The sequence below is a fragment of the Mixophyes fleayi genome, chromosome 9 (assembly GCF_038048845.1).
Source record: "Mixophyes fleayi isolate aMixFle1 chromosome 9, aMixFle1.hap1, whole genome shotgun sequence".
Taxonomy (NCBI): Eukaryota; Metazoa; Chordata; class Amphibia; order Anura; family Limnodynastidae; genus Mixophyes; species Mixophyes fleayi.
Window position 1 is genome coordinate 33,687,598 of NC_134410.1, and position 16,940 is coordinate 33,704,537.

Sequence of the window (16,940 nt, forward strand, 5' to 3'; positions counted from 1 at the left end):
ATACTCACCTAAGAGTATTGCAATAACTGATAAACGTTTATAAAATGAAAATAAAGTATTTACCTTTTCAGGCAGATAAGAAGGATGATTGCAGCAACAACTACAATAATTGGAATTACAATTAGCAAAACTGTAGATGTTGTTGTACCACTGTCGTCTCCTAGAAAACAAGAAGAAATAGGTTAGAAATCAATAAATTGGAAAAGTTTCTGGATTTTACTGTAAATATAATCCTTGTACTACAGTACTAAATCCTGGAGTAGCTGCCTCCTACACATTAACTAGATGCCTGAATAGACAATAGATAGCTTAGTATACATTTACTGTAAATTATGGAAATAGCTTGGAAATGTTCATTGGTTACAAAATATTAAATAACTGTACAGCAATAATATTCGTATTCTGTATATTTCTTAACATTTACTATATGTCAGTATTTGTATAGGCTTTATAAGTTAATATTTATTTTAAAAGTAGTATGCAAATAGCAAAACATTACAATAAAATGAAGTTATTATTATTATTAATTTTTATTTATAGGGCGCCACAAAGTATCTGTAGCGCCGTACAAGGACAAACAATGGCACAGTACAAGGTGAAACAGCACAGTACAAGTAACAGTAAGCACTATAACTCTGGGGGCTCAGGCACAGCATGAAAGAGAGGGAGGGAGGGGAAAAGTGAGTATAGGCAGGTAACTATGGCCCAAGAGGGTGGGCACGGATGACAGGTTGAGAGTCACTGAGGGGAGCGGAGAGAAGCGAGAGGAGACAGAGGGCAGAGGGACTGAGAGGAGGTGAGCTGAGTAGCTGGAGAGCGCAGTTAAAAGTGATGGAAACAGAAGGTAGGAGAGCCCTGCTCAAAGGAGCGAACAATCTAAAGGGAGGGGAAGATGGACAGACACATGGATGAGACGGAGAGACGGAAGAAACGGAGACGGGGTCGAGGAAGGGGGAGAAGGGAAGAAGGGATGAGAAAGAGAGGTAGCCGACCGGTGGGAGTTTAGGCATGAGACTGGAAGGCTTTAAGGAAAAGGTGGGTTCAATAAAATGTAATCATGATATTAGTGCACGTAGGTCTGCCATGTGATGTGCTTATATACACACATGTTCAGCAGCTAACTGTCCCTGGAATTCATTTATAACAGTGCTGGCAATTACGGAGAAAATTGGTGGCTCCGGTGATATGCAAGCTAACCGACACATGCACGTAGGTATGGTATTTTTTTTTTACTTAAATCTTGAGAATTCTTGAGAATTTTGAGAATTAGGATTTTTTCATAATTTGGAGCACCATGCACTAAAATATACAAAACCACTTGTAAAAATTACCTCTGCCCTTCCTCTAGGTAACTTAAAAGTGCAAAATTGCAGAAGTGTAATGCTCTTCATTGTGTATAAATGCCTTCATTAATGCACCTTGACATGCATGGGTTTACACCCACATTCTGCTTTGGGAACTGCCCTTATGAAACAATTCTGTTGAAACTTGGACGGGATTAAAGGTCTGATGAGAAATCTGCTTACACACAAATATGTTTGGATATTACTTGAAATTTATTTTTCAGGGAGGGGGGGCTACAATGGTATTCGTATACTTTTTTGCTCTGAAGGTCACATTGTGACATTGTACTTATTTCAAGGGGCCGCCATAAAATCTTTACCTGCTTAAGAATTTAACATACATAGAATTTGCTATGGGAAAATAGGAATCTCTTTGGAGTTATGTCTTACATCTCAACAATGGGGAATGAACTGAATCAAATTTAAACTGACTAATTCTGATTTCCTGCCAGATAGTCTGATCTCACTGTCACCGTCCCCACACCCTGATGTCCCAGGTAAGGTAAGTGGAGGGTTAATGGTTTTCTTACAGCACTGCTAGCGATGGGGTTAATGGAATGGTCAAAATAGAGTGAATTACAGTGGTGAAATCTCTTATGTGTGTAGCGGTGGAAAAAGTCAGCAGGCTCAATGGCGGCATTTGCATTTTGTACACAGGTGGAGTCTTGAAATATCTCCTCTTGGCTCCATCCCCCAGAGCACACATTGCATTCCTTGTCTCTTATTTGGTCACTTGGTTTGCAGATGACCAGAGGTATATAATCTTTGTCTTTTTTCTACGCAACTAGTTATGCCATCAATTATTGCATGTATTATTACACTAAGTAAATGATACTTAAATTCAATATCTGGACAATCAATTACCTTATTGCCATGTACCTGTCCTTCTTTGTGTGGGCGCAAAACAGGACTTTTGCAGGGTTCTACATCTACAGGTCTCCTGCAGGGTTCTACATCTAGAGGACTCCTCCAGGGTTCTACGTCTACAGGACTCCTGCAGGTTTCTACATCTACAGGACTACTGCAGGGTTCTACATCTACAGGACTCCTGCAGGGTTCTACATCTACAGGACTCCTGCAGGGTTCTACATCTACAGGACTCCTGCAGGGTTCTATATCTACAGGACTACTGCAGGGTTCTACATCTACAGGACTCCTGCAGGTTTCTACATCTACAGGACTCCTGCAGGGTTCTATATCTACAGGACTCCTGCAGGTTTCTACATCTACAGGACTCCTGCAGGGTTCTATATCTACAGGACTACTGCAGGGTTCTACATCTACAGGACTCCTGCAGGGTTCTACATCTACAGGACTCCTGCAGGGTTCTACATCTGCATGAGGGAATTTCTCCATGTATGTAAATGACTAATATTGTCCCTAGCAGCTACTTGTCATTACATTTTGCAGTTGTGTTCAGTATAGTAAATGCACGTGGAGGGCCTCTCTGATTATGTCATGTTTCTGGGGTCTAAAATGTTCCATGTGTATGTGTGTATAATTGGTCTTAAAGTTGACTTCACCTGGGAGTATCGTTTCCTCACTCCAGTCACTCCAAAGCCATTGGATATATGTGAGACTTAACTTTACCCGTACTTTGACTTTGTAGGTAACTTCAGGCAGAACATTGCGCAGTTCTGTGTGAAAAACTTCTGCCAGCTAAACGAAACATGATTAACATTATTTTTGTATGTATTTTTTTAACGTAAAAAACCTACTAACTTATTCGAAACTATTAGTAGCAATATAAAACAATATATATTTATGCAAATATTCATTTCTATAGAAGAATCAAGTTAGCAAAGTACTACTGGGATTAAAGAAAATAATTTTAAAATAATAGTTATGAAAAACACTTAATGAAACAAAATGATGCAAAAACATTTAATTAAATTAGTTTTTACTAACAAAAACATAGGTTTACACTTATATTTTGTTTTCCGGTTTAATCATAGGGGCAGGAGTTAGAGCATAGTTACATGTAGGATTCAGTGTAGTTCATGGATATTCAATTAACAGCAAATGACTTTGCTGCTGCTCATCCTAAAAGGGAAGGATACCCCTGTCTGCATCACAATTGCTATTACGGTTGGCCAAGGGATTCTGCAACAGTGGTGCTTACTTGGCTGAAGAAAGCGTTCCAGGACTGGATGTGAGCATCACACGATCAGCTCTGGGAGGCCGTATTGGCCTTCACTGCTGCCGAGTCTCCCGGTCAATCGAGATTAATATTTCCATGCCCTTTAAGATGAGTTTAAACTTGGCACACTTTTGTACTTCATCATATGACCCTGATCAACGCAGAACAAAATATGGAGAGATATTGCAAGAATGACAGAAGATGTGACGTAAGAAACTGAAAGTTGTTTTATGTGTGTATTTTTTAAAGTAAAAAGTGGAAACGAGAAGAGTAAGTTAAGTGGCAAAGAAAAAGAGGAGGGAAATGATTACTGGCATAACAAAGGGTGCACACACATTCAGCTCTTAATAACATACTATATGATATTTTGGACAACCCTGGTATCCAAAATTAATTGATACTGTCTAGGTCAAGACCAATATGATTGCTCTACACAAGTGGTTACGTAGGGCCGTGTGCATACTATATGTGGCAGTGTTTTCCAACTGCACAGTAATTGTGATTAAGTTGGGGAATTTCCAGCATTGGAGGAATGCACAGGCATCAGACCAGAATGCCAACTGGTTTTCCCAGAAGCATGCCAAAATTGTGGAAATGCCACAAAGGCTCAGGTATAGGGGACAGGAGTGTAGGAGAGTGATGTTATGGGGCAGTCCAGAAAGTGACCTAGGGCCTGATTCATTAAGGATCTTAACTGAAGAAACTTCTTATTTCAGTCTCCTGGACAAAACCATGTTACAATGCAAGGGGTGCAAATTAGCATTCTGTTTTGCACATAAGTTAAATACTGACTGTTTTTTCATGTAGCACACAAATATCAACTTTAAATTTCAGTGTACAAATAAGCTATCGAGTATTTGTGTGCTACATGAAAAAACAGTCAGTATTTTACTTATGTGCAAAATAGAATGCTAATTTGCACCCCTTGCATTGTAATATGGTTTTGTCCAGGAGACTGAAATAAGAAGTTTCTTCAGTTAAGATCCTTAATGAATCAGGCCCCTAGTGAAGAAAAAAACGTAATCCAGGTATACCTGTAAGTAGGAGGTCAAGCATGTATAACAGAGTTTGAGAATTTTACTCCAGCTACGAGCTAAAATATGGAAGTAGGATCTGGCCACTGCTCAGACAGTTTTGTCAATACTTAAGCTGGGTACACGCTACACAGTTTTCATCCAATAATCGGCTAAATCAGCCGACATACGACCGCTCGTTCAAAAGCCGGGTCAGTGACACGATGGTCGAAAGTCTGCCCAAATGGACGATTATCGCCTCATTTGGTTGGTCGTACCGTTTAATATTTTCATTCCAATCTCGTTTCCGCTGTGTAGTGTGTATAAACTTCTGACCGATCCACAACAGTGAGTACGAAATGACAGTAATTGCTCAAGACAACATGGCTGTAAAAAGTCGCTAAAGGGATGTCCGCTCTTCCCTTTATCGTCCTAAACAAGGCTAGTGTGTATGCAGTCCATGGACCGAGCAATCGGAACATCGATCGCATGTAAAATCGATCGGCATAAAAAGTTGGTTGAAAATTCTGTAGTGTGTACCTAGCTTTACACGGCACTAATGAATCTACTACTGCTTTTACCAGGTAAACAAACAAGGGCTCAGGATACACCATTCATCAACCTCAAGTATTCCAGAAATGTTTGATCAGTGACCAGGACATTCCCCAGAATTTGTATTTCCTCCATTACTCCTTCCAACAAGCCTATTTGGGCCAAAGGTACACACGATTAAGGGGGACCCACTATTTTCCCCGAAACATTGTCTTTCCAGCCACTAATAAACCCTACAAATTACAACCAGTGAGTGGCGCTTTTCATCTGTTTTTTCTTTTACAACGAAAATGAAACATACTGTACAACTTTAGTTCTTAGTGAAATCAAACATAATGTTCTTCCTACATAATAGTTCATAACGTGGTGCAGCTCAGTTTATTTTTTTATTTATTTATATTTGTTTTTTCTAATGATCATTTCTTTACCTAAATGAAACAGGAGTTTAATAGAAATTGTTTCTTACCGGGAATATTTCTCCCTTTTCACTAGATGACATGTTAAATAGTACTTCATAGTCCAATTTATTATGGTTTTGTGATACATTCCATTGCACATATATACTCCTGTTTGCAGTCCTATGTGCATCAATTATGGTCGGGGGTCTTAACTTTGCTGAAAGAATAACCAAACAGATTTCATGCTTATAAGTTATCTTGCATTTTACTTAAGGAGATAAATACTCTGGACATAAGTAATCATTAAACCACCTAAACCCATTTTAAGGACTTTATTTACTTGACTGTGCTTTGATCCCAGTCACCTCTATCATCTGCATACTTCTCAGTTCCAATATGGACATTTCCTGTACAAACCTGCATCACAATGGTGCTTCTCTGGCTTCATTATAATGTGCTATAGAACATTATAGCGCATACTCATTCTAATACATGAGCACATACTTATTCAAAGCATTCTAAGATAACACAAAACTCAGGAAAAGGTCCCTTTTTCCTGCTGTTAATTGATATCAGTTCTATTTAGACCTTGATTTGTGGAAAAACCACCAGTGTCCCAGACCCAGGTCGACACTCCTCTTACACATCACATTTTCTTATTGTTTTGTAGATTAATAGCTCATTATTTAAAAAGTAACCATCTATCATAAGTGCAGTTAGGGCTAAACTATTTGGAGCAATATGGTGGCTTAGTGGTTAGCACTACTGCCTCACAGCACTGGGGTCATGAGTTCAATTTGCGACCATGGCCTTATGGAGTTTGTATGTTCTCCCCATGTTTGCGTGGGTTTCCTCCGGGTGCTCCAGTTTCCTCCCACACTCCAAAAACATACTGGTAGGTTAATTGGCTGCTAACAAATTGACCCTAGTGTGTTTCTCTCTATGCTAGGGAATTTAGACTGTAAGCTCCAATGGGGCAGGGACTGATGTGAGTGAGTTCTCTGTACAGCGCTGCGGAATTAGTGGTGCTATATAAATAGATGATGATGATGTTCTTGTGATTTTATACAGACAGAATGCAGTGGGATTTGAGCGATTTCGGGATACAGCAGGGGCATGGAGGTATACCGGAAAAGTGACCCTGAAGAGCAAAAAAAAAAAACTAAATTCAGTCCTGATTCTGGTTTTATGGTCACAACAGATGACTAATATGGTCCGACTTACCAATCTTTACATCAGTCTACCTATTTCAGATGGTTGTTGGATGACATATTCAGCTTCAACCAGTGCTAAAGAAATCACACGTCTAAGGTCCTGTTGCTGACTAAAGGTACCCAATTCTAAATGATATTTTCACTGAGTGGTAATGATCTAAATATAATATACCTGAGATTATGCGCATGAGCTGTAAAAAGACTGCTTCATTACGACCTTTCAATCTGCTCACACACTCTGTGCTAAAATGTTTTTAGAAAACTGGGCCATCAAAACAATATGATTTGGATGATCAGATATTTTGGATTAAATCACATAATTTTTGATGTTTTGCCAAAAAAGCATCAATAATTGTAAGATCACATCACCATATCATTTCAAATAAAAATCATTGGATATGTGGGTGACTTAAGTCATGCAGGAGCTTCCATGAGACTGGTAATCCTATGAGGTTGATATTTATTATATACTGGTGTTTCTATGAGAAGATCTATCTGTAATCAGAGGGCTAATAGAAAGGGAAGACAGAAGCTTAGACAAGTAGATGTTTATAATTTATAATAGCATACTTGCCAACATTGTGTTGCTGGCATCCAGGAGATCCCAGGGAGAGGGTGTGGTGGGAGGGGGCAGAAGGGGGCGGGGCAAATTGTGTCATTTCAAAAATGACGCAATTCACTCCAAATCACATAATTTTGCCTCCCTGATGGGCAGGATGTGGGCGACTAGCATGCTCTCCAGAGAGTCCAGGAGACCTACCTGGATTTCGGGAGTCTCCCGGACATACCGGGAGAGTTGGCAAGTATGATAAACAGTTATTTATATAGTGTCTACATATTCTGCAGTGATTTACAGAGAATATATAATCAGTCCCCACCCCAGTGGAGCTTACAATCTACATTCCCTACCACACAGACACACACTACAGTTAATTTATAGGAAGCCAGTTATCCTAACAGAATGCCTTTGGAGTGTGGGAGGAAACCGGAGCACCTGGAAGAAACCTATGCAAGTATGGGGAGGATATACAAGCCCTCCCATGACATCCCATGACCACCCTTGTGTCCTATTGCTGCCCCAATGGTAAAAGCTTCTTTTTCTAAAGTCATATTTCACGGACCCCAGAATTTCACTTACAGATTACTAATATTGCATTATAAAGGCAGTAAAGAATTACAATAAACATTTTGTCTTTGCTTCCAACCTGGTTATGCATGATGCTCTGGACCTCTTGTGGAAATATATCAGTGGATCCCAACAAACATAACAGTCCTGATATATAAGTCATGTTACGCCAGTTAGGGATAGCACTGCTGAATATGGCATCAGGCGCATTAGAGATCCATCAATCTAATACTAGATTGTATAATTATTAGCTGGAATAGAACTTACCTATATCTCTAGAATCTGTATGGAAGATGAAGGGTTTTATGGTTTTTGATCTGTCTGATACCACCATTAAAAGGTTTTTGATATTAAGGCTACTTTGCTGAAATTTGAACTGACATCCTAGATTCACTCCATCACTAGGGAAATACTTCTGGCAGGGCTCCCCAGTGTCTAATAAATCCGAAAATCTGAAATACAAACGGCATAATATAAAAATAAAGAACAATAACAAACTTAAGACATATGATTTTTCTGCATGTTAAGGTAGAAAGACAAAAATATCTTAAAAATAATATGTCTTATGTAATAATTTATAAACCATTTGTTTATTATAATTGTCCCTCTATTCTAGAGATGGTCACTGACCCCAGTGTTTTGGTTTTATTTTTGGTTTTGGATCTGGATTACCTTCATGTTTTGGTTTTGGTTTTGCAAAACCGCCCTTGCGTGTTTTGGTTTTGTTTTGCTATTTTTGAAAAAAATACCATTTTTTGGGTCTAAAATAACCTAATTTAGTGCTCCACCAGTTTCTTAGATAAGTGAGGTAATTCTAAAGCTAATAAATTATGAAAAAAACAGTTTAATCCATGGTAGGCCGTCCTTAATTCGAACACTTGTCTGCAAATTATACAGACAAACCTGGTTGTCTACCTCCTCCATCTTTGATTATTGGCAATGTAGCCATCGTCTTTGGGTGTATATTACACCCTCCACTTGTAGTTGAATAAAAAAAAAGCAGCCTTACACAGACTGTGGAGCTAGAAAGTAAAATTAAATGGACCACAGTAGTTTGTTGGCTATCTATGCCCCCCCCCCCCACCCTCCACTTGTAGTAAAATAGAAAAAAAAAGCAGCCTGCTGTTATGCGCGTTTTGTCGCTATCCAATAACAATTGTCGAATCTCGATTTGTGTTTCCAACGCACAAAGATTTATTCTCAAAAAGTAGCAGATTATATTCTAGCGAAATAATAATAAGTACAGCCGTTATTTATCGCAGGCGCTCTGTCTGGATCCAGTGTACAGTCATTCAGGTCTGAAGTCTGTGGTCAAGGTGACTGAACACTACATGAGAGCTACTGCTTATATGCAAACAGAGATACAGTGAAACAATGCAGGTGGTATAGCTTGCTTCTATTGGTCCAGGCATCAGAAGGGTCCAGGGGGTTACACATCATAGGCTGATTCAATGTAAGGAATCCAAAGGTGGGGGTCTCTCCAGGGGATGAGCTCTGTTTTTTCCACCAAACTGCTCTGTTCTTCCCGCCACACTCCAATTACAATTTGCATTTGACAGTTAATATCATATTAAAGGTTTATTCCTTAACATCAATAACTAGAGTATGCAATGTGCGATCTCTTCGCCGAATGCACCGAACAGCTGCTGATGTAAAGGGGATTAATATGATATTAGACATGACACATTTCTTTTAACCTGAACCATATGTATCACTAATATGCATATAACTTATAATATTACACATAAACACTACTATATTTCGACATAAATAAATATGTGTTGCAACTACCATTAATGTATACTATTTTACAAATGTGTGTGATGGTGCGAATGTATGTAAAAGCGTAAATACTGTTGTTGCCACATGTTGCGGCTGCGTACTCCCTTCCACGCCGTAGCGTGCCATACGCATTTTTTCAGACAAAGACAACCAAGTTTGCTCGATTTTAATTGAATTGACTTTATCCAATTTACTGACTTCGACACTGCATAGACTGTAGAACTAGAAATTTGAATATACAAAGAAATGGACAAAGGCAGTTTGGTATCTGTCTGCATCAGATCCCCTCTCCACTAGGAGTAAAATAGAAAACTATTCAGCCGTTATATAATCTAGAATATAAATAGAAATTGAGAAAGGCAATTTGGTATCTGTCTGCATCATAATCATCAACATCCTCATTACCGCCCTCGTCACCTCCACAAATATCCCCCTCATCCTCTTCTATTTCCAAAGTGGCATCCTTGGGGAGTGCTAAAAATTAGTTGGTAGATACTGCTGACAGAAAGTAATTTTGACAGCCAGAAATATTTATGCACAATTATGGGGGACACCCCAAAAGCACTGGGGAGTGCTAAAAATTAGTTGGTAGATACTGCTGACAGATATGACTTTTGACAGCCAAAAATATTTATGCACAATTAGGGGGGACACCCCAAAAGCACTGGGGAGTGCTAAAAATTAGTTGGTAGCTACTGCTGACAGATATGACTTTTGACAGCCAGAAATATTTATGCACAATTATGGGGGACACCCCAAAAGCACTGGGAAGTGCTAAAAATTAGTTGGTAGATACTGCTGACAGATATGACTTTTGACAGCCAGAAATATTTATGCACAATTATGGGGGACACCCCAAAAGCACTGGGGAGTGCCAAATATTAAAAAAAAAAAAATAAACCTCTATCCTCCTCTCTTCTCTAGCGATTTTTGTTACAGCAATTGGAATAAGAATATTGGATTCTCTGTCCCTGCTCTAATCAGCCTGTGACTACACCCTGCTCTCTCCCTCTGTCAAATGGCAATAGATTGCTGTGGAGGCATGTATTTATAATCTTGAAGTATTGCGAGAACCGAGCTCCGAGATCCGACGACGTCACAATGACGTTCGGCCTCGATTTGGATTCGTAGCGGGCGGGAGAGTACCGAGCTACTCAGCTCGGTACTCGGATACCCAAAGTTCGGATGGGTTCGGTTCTCGGGGAACCGGACCCGCCCATCTCTACTCTATTCCCACGTTGCATATTACTAAAGATTGAATTGTCAAAAAATTATAAATATAATACATGACCCAGCTTACTTTGTTGGCACAGTTTCCCTTTCAGATTCTACCCTGCAATAATAAAAAAAAAATCATGTCAAGAAATACAATAACTTTTTGCCTTCATGATGATTAAAATATTTAAGCTTTTATGTATATTAACAAAACATGTTCCATCCAGTTCTTTTGACAAGCCTCATTAAACAAATCCCAAAGTTCAGGTGGGTTCGGTTCTCGGGGAACCGGACCAGCCCATCTCTACTTTATTCCCACGTTGCATATTACTAAAGATTAAATTGTCAAAAAATTATAAATATAATACATGACCCAGCTTACTTTGTTGGCACAGTTTCACTTTCAGATTCTACCCTGCAATAATAAAAAAAAAATCATGTCAAGAAATACAATAACTTTTTGCCTTCATGATGATTAAAATATTTAAGCTTTTATGTATATTAACAAAACATGTTCCATCCAGTTCTTTTGACAAGCCTCATTAAACAAATCCCAAAGTTCGGGTGGGATCGGTTCTCGGGGAACCGGACCAGCCCATCTCTACTTTATTCCCACGTTGCATATTACTAAAGATTGAATTGTCAAAAAATTATAAATATAATACATGACCCAGCTTACTTTGTTGGCACAGTTTCACTTTCAGATTCTACCCTGCAATAATAAAAAAAAATCATGTCAAGAAATACATTAACTTTTTGCCTTCATGATGATTAAAATATTTAAGCTTTTATGTATATTAACAAAACATGTTCCATCCAGTTCTTTTGACAAGCCTCATTAAACAAATCCCAAAGTTCGGGTGGGTTCGGTTCTCGGGGAACCGGACCAGCCCATCTCTACTCTATTCCCACGTTGCATATTACTAAAGATTGAATTGTCAAAAAATGATAAATATAATACATGACCCAGCTTACTTTGTTGGCACAGTTTCACTTTCAGATTTTACCCTGCAATAATAATAAAAAAATCATGTCAAGAAATACAATAACTTTTTGCCTTCATGATGATTAAAATATTTAAGCTTTTATGTATATTAACAAAACATATTCCATCCAGTTCTTTTGACAAGCCTCATTAAACAAATCCCAACATGATTTATACATAACAGATACACATTTACAATAAATATCAAAAAACATACCATGTGACCTTCTTATCTGGTTTTTATTTTTTTATTTTATTTATATTTACTATTGTTTTGTAATACATTCTGACTTATTTTGGTTCCACATGATAACAAATTTGGTTGCCTTAAAAACTGTAGTTTAATTTGAACCGTATTTTTTTTTTACTATTATATGGTGGTATGAAAGTACAGTCCACAAACTTAGGAGAGGCAATTATAAGTACTGGCCAGGTGAATTGGGATCTTTTTCACAGTCGTGTAACAATTGGAATTCTGTTGTACGACCATTCATTCAATTTTGTGCAAATAAAGTAAAGTAAAAAAAACAACTAATAAAAAACGGCCATGCTGTAGTTACTATGTACCCCATCCCTAGGAGTCTTAGCCCGGGATCACTTGGCACATAATGGCACTGCAAATCGTGAATATCCTCCTCTCCATATCCTGTTTACATCCTCATCTTACCCCAATAAAGATATAACTAATTTTTACCAACCAATATTGAAAGATGAAGTGAACATTGGGTGGAGTATCTTGTCCAGCCTTCCATGTGCAATTCACATATTCCTCATAATACCAGACACAGCTGAAATTTCTCACTGAAGTATTTTCATTACCTGTCAACCAACACAAAGAATTAGAGATCAAGTGAAATCAGTTTTTGACATAAATTTTTTATGCAATCTTGTGATTTATTTGGCTAAATAGTATACCTGAAATAACTAATGTGTTATGTCTTACTAGCTGCATATAAGTGACTTCATACATAGGAACAATGTTGTGCTTTGAAATTAGAGCTGTCTGTGTGATACCCTGCTGATGCAGAGCCTCACTCAACTATCACTGAAACTGTCAGCTCCTTGGTGAACGGCCATCTTTAAGTAGCCCATATGCAGAGCTGGTGGCCATTTTGGGTGAGTCTTTATAGAAACAAAATTCCCCAGAATGCACTAGGCCCCCCAGAATGCACTGGGAGATCTTTTTATTTACTGAAAGCCACCTGCTATGGAGATAAATAAGCAGTGCGGAAGGTTTTACGTAAGCACAGGGGCGGATCTAGAGAATACTGCTACCCGGGGCGATGTAGGGGGGGGGGGGGCGATTTAGGCCCTGCCCCCTTTTTGACATCTGAGGCTGCCGGCAGCTGCATACTATGTGCAGGTCCATTCAGCAGTGACAGGCAGGGACAGTGTGCTGCCCGGATGCTCTGATTGTTTAAAACACAATCAGAGCGGCCGGGCAGCACGCTGGCCCTGCCTGTCACTGCTGAATGGACCTGCACATAATGTGCAGCCGCCGGCAGCAAGCCCCTGCGTAAGCATAGGTACCATGCTCAATGCAAGCAATTATGTGGGACGAAGGGAAAGTATAATGCAAGGGAAGGGAAGACAATTAATATAACATATATATATATATATATATATATATATATATATATATATATATATTGTAAAGCCCTATAAGGGCTAGATTTACTAAGCTGCGGGTTTCAAAAAGTGGAGATGTTGCCTATAGCAACCAATCAGATTCTAGCTGTCATTTTGTAGAAGGTACTAAATGAATGACAGCTAGAACCTGATTGGTTGCTATAGGCAATATCCCCACTTTTTCAAACCCGCAGCTTAGTAAATCTAGCCCTAAGTGTGGTGCCACATAGGGGTTTTAAAACACAGAGATTTTCCAAGTAGAAAAGTGGAGTTACACATGCTGTACACACTCTGTTGTGTTGTGTATAGACTGCTGGGCCATCAAATTCAATAGCTGACCTGACAATTAGCATTACATTTTAGGTGGATAAAACGTAAAAGTAACTCTGCTCAATAATTATATTGTCTAAAATAATAATGTCGGGCACAAGAAATTACTGTAATGACTCCTGATACTTTTAATTGCCTGTTGAAAACTCAGAAACACACTGTTACTGTAATTAGACAGGTTTGTTGAAAAACTGACTATACTTGGCTACATCCTACCAAGGAGACAAACTGTGGGCCGCACTGTTTGTTAAGAGTTTGCCAAGGAAAGTCAGTTCTTAACAACCTACTTGCCAAATGGCAGCAAAAGTGCTTTAAAGTATCAAAAGTTATTCCAGAAGGTTATACTAACCAACATAAAGATTTTAATTAGACAAAATAATTTTTTTTGCAGTGGTAACTTTTAATTGAATAATTAATTGAACAGAGCTGCAGTGAAATTTAAGGACGGACATTGCATTTTATTTCCATGATTTATAAATATAAAATTTAACATTTTTGGCTTACTGATCACTTAAATGTGTCTATGTCTGTGACTAGAACAATTATTTTTAAAGCATCAATATAATAGAGCACTTTTTGCCAGGATCATATACGAAACATACAAAAACATGATCACAGTTAAAGGACATCTTTATTTTTAATAATTTTAAAGAGAAAATTGCCCACACTCCATACCTGTTCAGGGGCGCACACAGGGGGGTTTCTGATTCTCCAGAAACCCCTCCCCTCCGCGAAGAACAGTGTCCCTACATATACAGTACCGCCGCGGTAGCTTCTTTGGACAGCGCCACGGCTGCTGTTCAGTGCAGTGCCGCCGAAATGGAGCTGCTGTGCATGCTCATGCGCCGCAGCTCTCTCTATATGTTTTTTTTTTTAAAAAAAATCCTGGGTGCGCCCCTGCTGTTTGGTTGGGTTACGTGTTGGGAGTACCTCTGAAGAAATCAAGAATTCCCAAAAGAGGGCCTTATCCCCAGAGCTAGCCTCAAAAATAAAATGACTTTGATAACATAATGTGAGTTTTAGTGCAGTAAGTGCATGCTTGCCGACTTCTGGCAAGGTCTGTCCGGGAGAGGGGTGTGTCAAGAGGGCCAGAGGGGGCGGGGCCAAACGGGACATTTTGGGCCCCGCCCTCCGCGACAAATATGCCGTTTTGTAGCGGGGCCAATATCATTATAGCCCGGCAGTTGCGGGGTGCGGGAGACTTGCCAGCTCTCCCGGGAGTCCGTGAGACCGACCCGAATTTCGTGAGTCTCCAGGACATTCCGGGACAGTTGGCAAGTATGAGTAAGTATTTACTTCAAAATCTCATTACATCAGCAATATGAATTAGTAACATAAAACATAGAGGCAGCCATACAATTTGGGTCCTCATTATAGAGAGCTGATTTCGAGCATGGAGGAATGCAACAAGAGTAATGAGTCAGTTTAAACAGGTAAAAGGGTAAGTATGATAATTGTGAAGTTTCATTAGTACACTGAGTTCTTAATGTTTATCAGCTAGTAGCCTATCTTAGATGTAAAATAATTACTTTTTCAATTATGACGTTAAAATGGTCATTAAGACTTTCTCAGAGGTGTTTAGATTCTTCCAAGCATATACAATTGTAAAGCGCTACAGATATGCAGTCGCTATATAAATAAATGCTGACTCAACAAACACAGATTTGCCAGTGAAGTGATGGAGTCCTGCTCTGTCCGCATAAACTTTAATTGGCTTTCAGCCCTCTTGCCAGAACTTGAAACTCCAAGTGGCTTGAAGCCTTGGTTTGTGATGGGTCTTATGTAGGTACAGATTGTTATAATGACAGGATATCAAACCATATTCTAAAGAGGTTCCCTTTTTTATGTATTGGATGGACATGTATCATGTATCACCACCCCCCTACAATAATTAGCTGTTCAGCCCAGTGGCTCCCCTGCTTTTTACATAATAAACAAGTTGATTTGTGGTATTTGGGATCAAACCTGTGGACTGAGTTAGGTTGAGGAGCTGAATATTTGGTCCCGTTGAATATATTATTGCTTATTGTATTGGAGACTATGTTTATGCTCACATTTAGTAAAACCTTTAAAAGCTCAGTATTTTTGGTGGAAGGAAGTATTTCCTCAGATGGACCACCTGCATACCTATGGATTAAATCACTGGTCAATAAAATAAATTTTCTGACAGGCCAAGACAATTGAGCAAACAAACACAAAATAAAAATTCTAATAGATGATATAATTTCAGGCTATAGATTAAATAGAAATAGAAGTTGGTTAAATATTTGGGGATATATTTACTAAACTGCGGTTTCGAAAAAGTGGAGATGTTGCCTATAGCAACCAATCAGATTCTAGCTGTCATTTTTAAGAATGCACTAAATAAATGAAAGTTAGAATCTGATTGGTTGCTATAGGCAACATCTCCACTTTTTCAAAACCGCAGTTTAGTAAATATACCCCCTGGTTAATAAATTCATATTACATAAAAGCATATCTTTCCAATGCATTATAGATCTACACCAATAACAGTATTTGGAAAAGCAAGCACACATGGGATGGGTAATTAATAAAATATGTTAAGTTTCTCTAAGGTGTAAAACCCCAAGTAGAAATTTCAAAAGGTCCATTACCTATTTTATGGCAGCAAGGAATTGTATGGCCTTACTTATCCCTCCTTCACCATGCATCTACATATCACTATACATATCATATAAGTTTTGGAAGAAATCAAGATATTGAGGCTTCTATAAATGACCAAATGAGGTATGCATCGGGTTGAACATTCATTCTATCATAGATTCACCATGCAAGTTACAGGCAGGGCCGGACTGGGACTAAAAATCAGCCCTGGCATTTGAAGCATACAGGCCCACCTCTGTTGGTGACGCTGCGCAGCGGCGGCGGCAAGGACGTGGCCACATTATGTTGGAGGCGTGGTCGACATGGGGCATTGATATATACATTATAATAAAACATTACATTTATCAGGCCCTCCCCACCCACATCACACCACCCCCACCCCAGAAACACATTACAACACCCTAGTCCACTGTACCTATCTATGCTTCTGACATCCATCAGAAGCATAGATAGGCCCTAGGCACTTAAGACAGGGGGGCTTCTATATGTAATATGGTTACTAGACACATTTTCAACAAATACACAGGCAATACTGTAAGCACTACTGTTAGGTGCACACAGTTCTGCCATCACAAGCAGTACAATGTG

General features: G+C 38.9%; 1 protein-coding gene across 3 annotated transcripts in view; it reads right to left on the reverse strand.

Moving 5' to 3' along the window:
• LOC142102386 (interleukin-13 receptor subunit alpha-1-like) overlaps nt 1–16,940 on the reverse strand; it is a 39,890-nt gene that overhangs the window by 7,171 nt on the left and 15,779 nt on the right. For 2 of the 3 annotated variants that reach the window (XM_075187240.1, XM_075187239.1), the window contains 6 exons: nt 12,467–12,587; nt 11,166–11,198; nt 8,054–8,238; nt 5,515–5,663; nt 2,867–3,002; nt 64–160 (listed from right to left, as the gene is read on the reverse strand). In XM_075187240.1, coding sequence (XP_075043341.1) covers nt 64–160; nt 2,867–3,002; nt 5,515–5,663; nt 8,054–8,238; nt 11,166–11,198; nt 12,467–12,587 — 721 coding nt within the window. The remainder of the gene's footprint in view (nt 1–63; nt 161–2,866; nt 3,003–5,514; nt 5,664–8,053; nt 8,239–11,165; nt 11,199–12,466; nt 12,588–16,940) is intronic. The other variant, XM_075187241.1, reaches the window with a different exon arrangement.